At 44.6% G+C, this 11,886-nt stretch overlaps 1 protein-coding gene across 5 annotated transcripts in view; it reads left to right on the top strand.

Moving 5' to 3' along the window:
* Cyfip1 (cytoplasmic FMR1 interacting protein 1) overlaps positions 1-11,886 on the top strand; it is an 88,893-nt gene that overhangs the window by 69,724 nt on the left and 7,283 nt on the right. For all 5 annotated transcript variants that reach the window (XM_048792974.1, XM_015480328.2, XM_048792973.1 and 2 more), the window contains 5 exons: positions 717-916; positions 1,732-1,819; positions 7,584-7,727; positions 8,799-8,889; positions 11,252-11,382. In XM_048792974.1, the coding sequence (XP_048648931.1) occupies positions 717-916; positions 1,732-1,819; positions 7,584-7,727; positions 8,799-8,889; positions 11,252-11,382 (654 nt within the window). The remainder of the gene's footprint in view (positions 1-716; positions 917-1,731; positions 1,820-7,583; positions 7,728-8,798; positions 8,890-11,251; positions 11,383-11,886) is intronic.

Genomic DNA, 11,886 nt, shown 5'->3' with positions numbered 1-11,886 from the left:
CTCCTTATATCAAAGAAGACATTTGGCATTTGTTTTTTAGGGATTGGCTAGCTTCACTTAGCATAATCTGCTCTAATGCCATCCATTTCCCTGCAAATTCTATGATTTTGTCATTTTTTAATGCAGAGTAATACTCCATTGTGTATAAATGCCACATTTTTTTTATCCATTCATCTATTGAAGGGCATCTAGGTTGGTTCCACAGTCTTGCTATTGTGAATTGTGCTGCTATGAACATCGATGTAGCAGTGTCCCTGTAGCATGCTCTTTTTAGGTTGGGCATGTTAAGAGATTAATAACAATAACTAAAAATAAACTAGAACAAGGGCTGGGGATGTGGCTCAAGTGGTAGCGCGCTCGCCTGGCATGCGTGCGGCCTGGGTTCGATCCTCAGCACCACATACAAACAAGGATGTGGTGTCCGCCGAAAACTAAAAAATAAATATTAAAATTCTCTCTCTCTCTCTCCCTCTCTCTTTAAAAAAAATAAAATAAAATAAACTAGAACGAGTGTAACAGTATACAGTAATAGAACTTATTCAAAACTTAATGCACTGGTGGCTACCTTGTTGCAAACTCTCTTTGTCTAGTCCCCACTGTGCTCTGGCCCACCAGGGACCTCATGGCCTGGGTGGGGACTGCAGGTGACAGTACTGATTCCCCCTTCCTGCGTGACCCAGTTCTGTCCTTACATCCCTGTCTCTGTGGCCCTGTAGGAGCTGGATGGCCTTTTAGAAATCAACCGCATGACCCATAAGCTGCTGAGCAGGTACCTGACGCTGGACAGCTTTGATGCCATGTTCCGGGAAGCCAACCACAACGTGTCAGCGCCCTATGGAAGAATCACCCTCCATGTCTTCTGGGAGCTCAACTATGACTTCCTGCCCAACTACTGTTACAATGGTTCCACCAACCGGTGAGTGGCCGTGAGCTTCACGGATGGGTCTGGATGCCCCCACCCAAGCATTTGTGTGGAATGATCTTGGGGGAACTGCCTCCCCCACAGAATTTCACTGTGTCACTGTCACTGTGTTCCCTCTTCCTTCTCTTTTCCAGAACATTTTGTCCCTCCTTGTTTCTTCTATTTGAAAGGGTAGCCCTGGGCCAGCCCTGGGTCATGGCCCTGGCTTTACACATGACGATTGGGTGATGGGACTGGACTAGAGAGGGAAGTTGTGGTTCCTGTCTAGGTGCTTGCTCATGGCTTAGGACAGACTCTCTCAGCCATACAAGGAGCAGCTGCTGGGTGACAGCTACTCCCTAATATTCCAGGACATGCCGACACACACGGACACACGCAAATTTACACATGGGCCCATGTAGACAGAAACACACACACACACACACACACACACACACACCAATGTTGAGTGTTGTACACCAGTGGTATTGACTACTGATAGCACAGTGGTGTATGATCCTTTTTGGTCCTGCTGCCAACAGGCTAGCATTTCCCTGAGTGTGAAACTATGTTTATGGGGGGAGGACATCAGGAATTCTTGCTGTGGCTCCTGAGCTTTGGATACATTTACTCTATATTGGATACATTTATTCTACATATATTCAGATATGTATCTAATTCATTCTGTGGTTTTTTATTTACTAGAATTTTCCTGTTTGATGATTGTGACAGTTAATTGGGAAGCAAATTTAATAGATGGGTAATAGAAAAGTTCAGAATATAAATAACTACAATTAAATTTACTTTTCTTTTTAATCTTTCTTGTGTAGGTTTGTTCGAACAGTGTTACCATTTTCTCAGGAATTTCAAAGAGATAAACAGCCTAATGCACAACCCCAGTATTTGCATGGATCAAAGGTGGGTTCTTTTTTGTTTGTGAAGTTCATAATGAAGCATAATTTGAATTTGAATTTTTTTATCTTTCTGCGTTTCTTTTCTCTTTCCTGTCTTTACCTACCTACCTATTTATGTTCCTTTCGTCCTTTCTTTCTTTCCTGGTTTTTGTTGTTATTATTTATTTGTTTGTTTGTTTGTTTGAGACAGGGTCTCACTATGTTGCTTAGGATGTCCTTAAACTCCTGGGCTCAAGTGATCCTCTTGCCGTAGCCTCCCAAGTAGCTGGGACTGCAAGGGTGTACCACCTTGCCCAGCTTGAAATTTCAGTTTAATTGCAATGATGTCAATGTAATGTATACCATGTAGAGAATGTTGTTTTTCCTTCTATTCCATTAACATCTTCCTGAAAGCAATAGTAATTTAAAACAGAAGCTAATGGGGCTTGGTGGCATGTGCTTGGTGGCATGGGTTCTATCTATTCTATATACAACTACAAAATTTTTTAAAACAAGTAATCTAGAGATGATTAGGCTAAAGTAGGAGAATTGCTTCAACCCAGAGGTTCGAGATCAGCCTGGTAAACATAGGAAGATACCATCTTTAAAAAAAAATTTTTTTATTTGAAATTAGTTGTTTATACTATTGGGACAACTTTGGGCATGAAATAGGAGTTGGAGTAAGTCCAGCTTCATTTGTGGCATTAAAATATGTGTGCTTATTGGGAGATTTAAAAGTTTAAAAATCCTTATACTAAGAAAGCATATACAGAGGGCTGGGGATGTGGCCCAGTGGAAGATGATTTGCCTAGCATGTGCAACACCGTGAGTTCAATCCCCGGTACCACAAGAAAGAAACTAAAGCACATGGAAGAGTCTCAGGAGCATTGCTGAGGCAGAGCCAGGACTGCTGTTCAGGGGCAATGCCACCAAGGCATGGGCTGATGTGGGAAGGTGAGTGCAGAAAAGATCTGACTTCTACAAATAAGAGTCAGCCCACATATGGTGAGCAGGCCGAAATAGCAGATGCTCACCTAGTCTAAGGAGATAAGACAGATGCCATGCAGGGGTGCCCAGATGCACAACAAGTGCCCTCCTTGCCTGTGTGTTCTCATCTGTGGGCTCAACTGACTATGGATCAAAAATATTTGGGAAAGCTGGGCATGGTGGCACAGGCCTGTAAATCCCGGCAGCTTGGGAGACTGAGGCAGGAGGATCAGAAGTTCAAAGTCAGCCTTAGCAACTTAGCAAGACTCTCTCAAAATTTAAAATAAAATAAAATAAAATAAAATAAAAATGGACTGGGGATGTGGCTCAGTGGTTAAGGGCCCCTGAATTCAATCCCTGGTTACCCCTTCTCCCCCGCAAAAAAATTGCGAAATCCCAGGAATTCAGGAGTTGGAGGCCAGCCTTGGCAACCTAGCAAGACTATCTCAAAACAAAAACTAAAAATGGGGATGTAACTCAGTGGGTAGAGCACCTCTGAGTTCAAACCAGGAAAAAAAATAGGGGAAGAAATAAATTGTGTGTAATCTGAACATGTACAGACTTTTTCTTGTCATTATTACCTGAACAATAGGATATGACACTCTTTACTTAGCATTTACATTGTATTAGGTATTAAAAGTAATCTAGAGGCTGGGGCTGTAGCTCAGTGGCAGAGTATTTGCCTAGCATGTGTGAGGCACTGGGCTCAGTCCTTAGCACTGCATAAAAATAAAACAAATAAAATAAAGGCATCCATATACAACTACAAACTTTTTAAAAAAAAAAGTAATCTAGAGATGATTTCAAGTATATGAGGATATGTTTAAGTCATCCAAATACTTCACTGTTTTATATAAAGGATGTGAACATCTGCAGATTTTGGTGTCCACTGGGGGTCCTGGAACCAATTTTCCACAGTATCTTGGGGTGACTGTCTTTATTGAGTATTTGTATGGTTCAATAAGAAAAAGATAAACAATCTGTAGGAAAAAAATAAAACAGATGAAATGAGCGAACACTCCCCTCCAAAGTAGATATCCTGCCTTGTAATTGAAGAGAAATAATGATAGAAGTTAGGATTATTCTGCTCATCAGATGGGAAAGTTTAAAGTATCTAGCTCCTCCTGGGAGGAGTGACATTGTCTCCAATGTTGCTGGCAGGAGTGTCCCTGAACCCCATGCTTCCAGGGGCAGGCCGCCAACATTCATCAATATTTAAGCGTTCTCACTTGCAGAAAGCCGAACACCTGAGGAAATAAAGAAACTGGTACACAGTGAAATCTCACAGGGTGGTCATGAGACGTTATCTGTCCCATCTGCTGGTTGCTGGGAGCTGGGTGTCTTGGGGTTGATGTGAGCAGCTGGTGCCTGGGTTTACAGGCTGTGTGTGTACAGGCTGGCCCACCATAATGCCTTGTGTCCTTTGAGGCCAGAGGACACTGTGCTGCCTGGCATCAGGTCTACACTCACAGCAGGCTGACCTGTGTGCCTTCTTCCTGCTCACAGTGGGATGTTCAAAACCTCGTACCAATCTGAGACTGGGGATGTGGGGAGCAGGATTGGAGGACCCTACAGCTCCCGTTGGATAGGTCTTGGAGCTGAACCCTGGGCTTCAGGCTTGCTGGGCAAGTGCTGCTACTGAGCTACATTCTTAATTATTTTAATTGTGCATGTTTAAGGGGTACAGTGATCATTTGGTAAATCTGTACAATGTGTAATGATTATATAAAGGTAATCATTGTATTTCTATACCCTTCGCTCTTTATTCATTGTGCATATATATTGAAACAACTCACCATACTTCATAAATGTCTGATTAATATGTGTTCATCAAAACAGTTTTTAAATGTTTAAGGGATGTGGTCTTTTCATCACAAATGAGGTGTCCCCAAGCAGAAGAGAGGGGTCCTCTTTTTAACATCTCTGTAGACAGGCACGTGAGAAAAAGGATGTGAGACTCTTCTTCCAAAAATGGAGTCTGGGTGGTCTGAGGGATGCTGTAAAACTTGTGGCCTTGAAAAACTATCTTTTGCTTTTTTTGGGCAATAATCTGTTTTTTTAGCAACTCCATGATGACAATTTAAAAAATAATAGTCAATCCAGCTGCTCTATAAGTGTGCTGGTTTTTGAATGTCCTGGGTTGTTACCTTCTGGAAACTCAAAATAAAGACTAGGGAGGGACCTTCCTCCTCCAGCCCAGAGTCCAGAGAGGACGGCTCTGGAAGCAAGGGAGTCGGGCCTCCGAGGAGAGGTGGCATTGGGCCAGGTGAATGGTTCTGATGCTCTGTCCCTGGAACGAGGCCTATGGGGAGATCTCACTCTGTGTCTGTTCTTGCTGCCCAGGTGGATGGTCTGTACATCACAGTGGTGTTCAAGGCTCAGGAGACACAGGGTTTTCTTCAGGATTTCCCAGTAGGAACTCAGGGAGGCAGCATTGTGTCCACTCCTAGTAAGACAGGCGATGCCCGTAGTCCACCCCATTGCCCCGGTGATGTCCCCACAGGGGTACAGCTCATGCCCTTCTTGGGGGAAAGAAAGAACAGATGACTTGAATGTAATAGTTGTTTCTAATGTGAATACTATGACTGAACTTGAATCTCACTGCAGCTTAGTCTCAGTTTGAGAAATTGTGTAATTTTTATTCTTGTAAATTTATATTCTTACAATCTAAACACACACACACACACACATTTTTTGCGGGGGGAGAGGGTAAAATCGTTTGGACTTTCATACGAGTGACATCAATATTGACTGCTCAATCTTATACATTTTAGGTGACACTTCTTTGAGGAACTTCCCCTCAAAAAAAGGCCAGAAGCCAGAACAGTCTGATGTCAGAGTTGAATTGTTTTCAAAACAAGCAGCCTTTGTTCTTGCGATGCACTTTATTCTGCTGCCGTGTAATTTGTAGTGTTTATATCTGTGTGATCGTGGGATGTACAGAATCCAAGAATCAGACTGGTTCTTTTTCTCATGAATAATGAACCTAGGGCTCGTGTCTCTTGGAGATAAGATTGTCCTAACCAAGTGGGCCATTTTTGAGAATGTTATTGGGGTTCTTGGTAACCTCACCATATATGGAATGTCTACTCTGCCCAAAACTTTTGAGCACATTCTCTTTCTTATAAGATAATAAGATTGTCCCCAATTCAAAGGGGAAGAGACAGATCTGGGGAGCCCATGTCTAGTGATTCTTGAGCTGGCTCTGTACTGAGCTGTGACATCCAAAGTGCTTCCCTCTTCAGAGTCTAAGTATTTATTTTTAAATTCTGTTTGTTTATTTTTATGTGGTGCTGAGGATTGAACACAGTGCCTCACGTGTGCGAGGCAAGCGCTCTGCCACTGAGCCACAAAACCAGCCCCAGAGTCTAAGTATTTTAAATGTGGTGTTTGTAACTCTGCCCTCCCCTGAAGTTGAGCTTCCTCTTCCCTCTGAGGAGTTAAGTCACTTTTGCTGTTTGTTACTCTGGTTGTTGGCTTTGGGATGTGTCCTTTTTGGGGTTGGCCTAGTCCACAGGGAAGCTGGACACTGGGCGGAGGCCGGGGACCAAGTGTTTGATATCAATGTCTCTTCTAACTGCCATAGGCCCCAGGCAGGGCAGCTCTGGGAATGAACGATGTGACCTATAGCATAAGGTCATTAGTTTTCACTAATGATTTGCATGTGGTTTTGTTTTCTTCTTTTTCTCTTACCCCACCCCACCCCACCCCAAGCAGTAAAGCTGTTATCAAGTAAAAGTCTTCTACAGAATCCCAGCACATAGAGCAGAGTGGTGGAGCTTTGAGGGGCAGAGAGAGGGGGTTAATCAACTTAGACCCACCCAGACTTTCAGTAATTCAGCAACTTTACTTTTCAGTAATCAGCAACAATAGAGAAGAACTGAGTAATGCCATTAACCAACAGGATGTAATTGACAAGCGTTGAACAGTCCACCCCACAACAACAGAAAACACCTTTTTTTTTCAAATGGCTGTGAAACATTGACCAAGACAGACCATTCCTGAGTCTTTTTTTTTTTTTTTTAAATATTTATTTATTTATTTATTTTAGTTCTCGGCAGACACAACATCTTTGTTTGTATGTGGTGCTGAGGATCGAACCCGGGCCGCACGCATGCCAGGCGAGCGTGCTACCGCTTGAGCCACATCCCCAGCCCCCATTCCTGAGTCTTAAGTAGACTTGAACAAAATTAAAAGAATGGAAATCATCCAGTGTATTCTCTGACACAGTGAACTCAAACCAGAAACAATAAAAAAAGAAAATCTCCGAACATCTGGAAGTTAGTATACTTCTAAATCATCCATGCCTCAATGAGGAAGTCTCATGGGAAATTTTAAAAATACATTGAAACAAATGTAAGCATAACATCGGAATTTGTGGACTGCAGATAAAGATGTGCTGAGAGGAAAATTTATAGCACAAATGGTCACCTTAGGGGGGTCTTCCTGCTCTGTTCACCTGCATTGTCAGTGAACTTAGAGGTCTCCTCCATGAAATGCTCTCATTGCCTTTCTCACCTTCCACCCCCAGGCATTGCTCTCCCCAGTTCCTGGCACCTTATGCCTCCCCTAAGAACTTGACTCCACTGCTCCATCAGGATCTGTCCTTGGGCTCTATTAGCAGGTTTGTTTTTCTTAACAGGTTGAAGACTCCACACCAGCAGGGGCAGTGCATTTTACAAGAAAAGTCGCTGAATCCCATCTGCTCAGGGTTGTGTTGGGCTGAATGCAGCTCCACATAGTGGATTTTCATCTGCATGTGCCTAGAGACCAAATTGAAAACTCTGTCCCTTCTTCCCCAGGCTTTGAACCTTGCCTACTCCAGTATTTACGGCAGCTACCGGAACTTCGTGGGACCTCCACACTTTCAAGTCATCTGCCGGCTGCTGGGCTACCAGGGCATTGCCGTGGTCATGGAAGAGCTGCTGAAGGTCGTCAAGAGCCTGGTGAGTTTCCTCCAGGAGTTTCCTTCTCAGGGCAGGAATTTACAGGGGTAGAGTCCTCTCTAGGTATCTGGATCGTGAATCTCTAACAGACAAATGATTCAGTTTAGCTTTGAACACTTTGATTCTTTGATTTCTTCTCATCTTTCCTGGTTCAAGAAAATGGATCCAGTAGGTGCAGTGGCACAAGTGTGTAGTCTTAGCTACTCTGGAGACTGAGGCAGAAGGATTGCTTGAGTCCTGGAGTTTGGGGCCAGCCTGGGCAACATAGTGGGAGCCTGTCTTTAAAAACAAAGAGAATAGATTCAAGTTATTTTAATCCATCCATAGAAGGAGTTTTTGATAACCCACATATTGCCTACAGAAGTAGTCCCTCCCTCCCATGTAAAGGGCTACCACTAAGCCCAAGGCTCGAGGGAATACAGTGCTCTGGAGATGGAAGACAAAACAGAAGCCAGGAGGCCATGATAGACATTTCTCTGTTTCAGTTGGTGATTGTCTGGGAAGGGAGGGTAAAATCTGGGAATGTTCTGCAAAGACCCACGTCCATTCATGAAGCATGAGTTTCCATAAAACACAAATTTCAAACATTTGTGTTGGGGAGAATAGAATAGAGCATGTTCTCTGTGGAGACACTAAGTGATGGGCAGGGGCTGCAGCAAGAGGGCAGCCCAGCTGGCAGGCTGTGGTCACAGGTGCCACTGTGAGAAGGCTCCCAGCTTGATAGAATTAATTTTTGAGGCAAGTGGTATATGCCCTTTTTCTAGATGATAAGGGTTACATAGCATGAGAAAAGGATTCGGACCCAGAGTTAGGCAAGTGCTCTACCACAGGACTACAGCCTTAGCCTTCTCTGTCATATCTCAGGGCCATTTTTGTCTTGGAAGAGAAGTTGTTTAGAGCACAAATTTCAGCTATGTAGGCCCCTAGTGCAGGTTGCTGTTTGCATGGGCGATTCTGCAGTGGTGATCATTACTGTGCATTTTGCTAACACTCAGTTTTCAGAATGTGCAACAGCCACAGCTTTTCAGGAGAGTGTAGGCCGGAGGCTGACACAGTTTGTATTTCTCCCAGCTGCAAGGCACAATCCTACAGTATGTGAAGACACTGATGGAGGTGATGCCCAAGATCTGCCGCCTACCCCGGCATGAATACGGCTCTCCAGGTGAGTACAGGCACCTTGGGTGCTGGACGGAGGCAAAACACCACTTAGTGGTGTGTGGGGCTCATTGCTAGTGTCTCTGGAGAAGATGGAAAGGTCAGCCCTTCAACCATAGTAAAGAAAATCAAGTCAAAAATGGTTGAGGACTGGGGCTGTAGCTCAGTGGCAGAACACTTGCCTAGCACATGTGAGGCACTGGGTTCAATCCTCAGCACCAAAAATTAATTAATTAATTAATTAAATAAAGGCATTCTGTCCATCTACAACTCCTCCATACCCCTCACCCCCCACTCCAAAAAAAAAAAGAACCCTTGTTCTCCCTGATGGGCAGAATCACAGCCCCTGGGACAGGTGTCCCCTGTGCTTCTCCTTTCCTAGCAGAGCAGTTAAACTGTCTCCTTACAAAAGAAAGAAAGAATGGTTGAGAAGGGCCAGGTTTGCCTTCCCCAGGTGGGGGGAGAAGGTGAGGATGCCCAAACCAGAGCTGACTGTTTAGAGTAGAAGAAACAAATGCATTTTATAGCCAGGAAGCAGGTAAGTGTGTGGGATGTTGGGGTTGGTGTCACTATTTGCTCTGAGGAAGCTTTTGAAGGGCCCATGGGGTCAGCCAGTGAGGGTGAGGCACTGAGAGGGATTCTGAGCACTATGTTCCCTCAGACCCCTGTACTCAAAAAAATCACCAAGGAAGACCCCTGCACCCTCAAAATGTCACCAAGGAAAACAGGTCGTATTGTCCTCTTGGGCTTTCAGCAGGCCTAAGCCTTAAAGGCAGCCCCATGGAGCAGGGTACTGGTCTTGCCCCTTCTCCCACTTTTCTTCCTCTTCCCCTCACAGTCTGTCTGTCTGGAGGACTGCCCTGGGCTCCAGCCTGTCCTGCTTACAGGCAGATGTGCTCTTCAGGGACAGCCCACATGTCTCACTGCAGGCTGTTCTTGGGCCACCCAAGTAAATAGCTGTGATGATCTCAGAAAGTGGCACTGCATGGCACTGCTGGGCTGGAGGGACCTTTGCCAAGTGAAATTGCCTTGTTTCTCTTGCTTGATGGTTTTCTCTTGAAAGCTAGACAGTTGAACCCTAGCCTTGTCTTATTAAGTGACTTGAACCCATGTGTGGTGACATCTGAGAGACTGTCCTAATGGGCAGACTGTTGATGTGGCCAACCTCCTGGACACTGCCCTGTACCAGCCCAGGGCTCTTATCAATGTTTGAGGGGGACACTCTGCCAGATAGTATCGTGTAGCCCTTGCTTAGAAGAATGCAGTTTCATTTCACTGTCAAAAAGTAGATGGAAGGCAGGGGATATAGCTCAGGAGGTAGAGTGCTTGTCTCAAATGCACAAGGCCCTGGGTTCAATCCCCAGCACCAAAAAAAATAAAAAGTAGATGGATAGGGCTGGGGATATAGCTTAGTGGTAGAGCACTTGCCTAGCTTGTGTGAGGCATTGGGTTTGATTCTCAGCACTGCATATAAATAAATAAAATAATTTTAAAAAGTGGATGGATGATATTGGGATAATAAAATGAATGCTTGTATTTAAGCTAGAGATGGGAATTTTTAACATCTGAAGAGGAAGCCATTAGTGCATCTCAGTGCAGGACAAGTCATTTGCAGCTTACCTCAAGTGTGCTTGCTGAGGATGAGGATGACCCAGATGAACAACACCTGAGAGGGTCTTAATGCCAGTGAGCATGACTAGATGGTGGTGCCGAGACCTGGGAGAAGACAAAGTGGCAGGAGCATGGGGTGTGGCTGTGTTTCAGGCAGGAAGGTGCTGAGTACAGGTGCTAGGCATGACTTGTGGGATGAAGGGTTTTATTGAAATCCACTGAGTCTCTGGCTTTGTGTCTCAGGCTAGTTTGGCTCCTGTGGGTCTTTTACATTGTGTACTTTTTGGAGTCAGTGTGTTAATTTTTGACGGGGTTAGCACTGAGTGTACAGATCCAGTTAGGGAGAGTTTGCTCCGGACCTTGGGGAGAAAGCATGCAGCTTCTCACTGAGTGCGATGTCATCTGCAGGACACCTAATCAGATTGGTACATCCTTCTGAATTTATCAAATACTTCGTCTGATTCTGCTGGAAATGACAATGTGGTCTCCTTTATTCTTAATGATGTACACTTCCTGTTATTAGAGCCTTCTCTGAAGATATGGGGTTGACTGAGAAAGAAGTGGCAGTCTATGGAGAGTGTGCCTGGGGGCAAACGTACCTCTGTTGAAGGGAAGATGTTAGGGGTGCGATATTGTGGCGGTCCTCATAAGCAGGCACAGTGGCAGTGTCAAATTGGCAAGTGCTTCCTGCTGTGGCCCCACGATGCTAGGCTCTGCCCTCCAGCCTTCCAAGCCAGCCCTCACTTCTTCCCACACAGGCATCCTGGAGTTCTTCCACCACCAGCTGAAGGACATCGTGGAGTATGCAGAGCTGAAGACAGTGTGTTTCCAGAACCTGAGGGAGGTGGGGAATGCTGTCCTCTTCTGCTTGCTCATCGAGCAGAGCCTGGTGAGTGCGCAGCCCCACCGCTGAGGTACCAGGGCTGTTTTCTGCTGGTGACAGAGGAAAGCTTCTTTTTTGTTATGTGCTGGGGATGAAACCCAGGGCCTTGTACATGCTAACCACTGAGCTACATTCCCAACCTTATTAGGAGGTTTTTGGTGGAAAATTAGGGTAGCAGTGTTGTAAAGTACCATTCATATTTCATGTTTTTTTTTTTGTTTTACTTTAAATTTGTTCCCTACAGTTGAAAAATAAAAATGTAGCTCGCTGTCTCAAGAACGTTTTTCTATGTGAACATTATAAAAATGTTTTATGTGAAATGTGCACCAGGCATGGTGGCCCATGCATTTAATCTCAGCAACTCTAGAGGCTGAGGCAGGAGGATCACAAATTTGAGGCAAGCCTCAGCAGCTCAGTGAGGCCCTGTCTCAAAATTTAAAAAGGGCTAGGAATGTAGCTCAAAATAAAGTGTTCCTGGGTTCAATCTGGTACCAAAAAAAAAAAAAAAAA

This window comes from Marmota marmota, unplaced genomic scaffold (assembly GCF_001458135.2).
Source record: "Marmota marmota marmota unplaced genomic scaffold, marMar, whole genome shotgun sequence".
Classification (NCBI taxonomy): domain Eukaryota; kingdom Metazoa; phylum Chordata; class Mammalia; order Rodentia; family Sciuridae; genus Marmota; species Marmota marmota.
The sequence above is the reverse complement of the archived record's forward strand: the minus strand, read 5'-3'. Positions and strand labels throughout refer to the sequence as shown.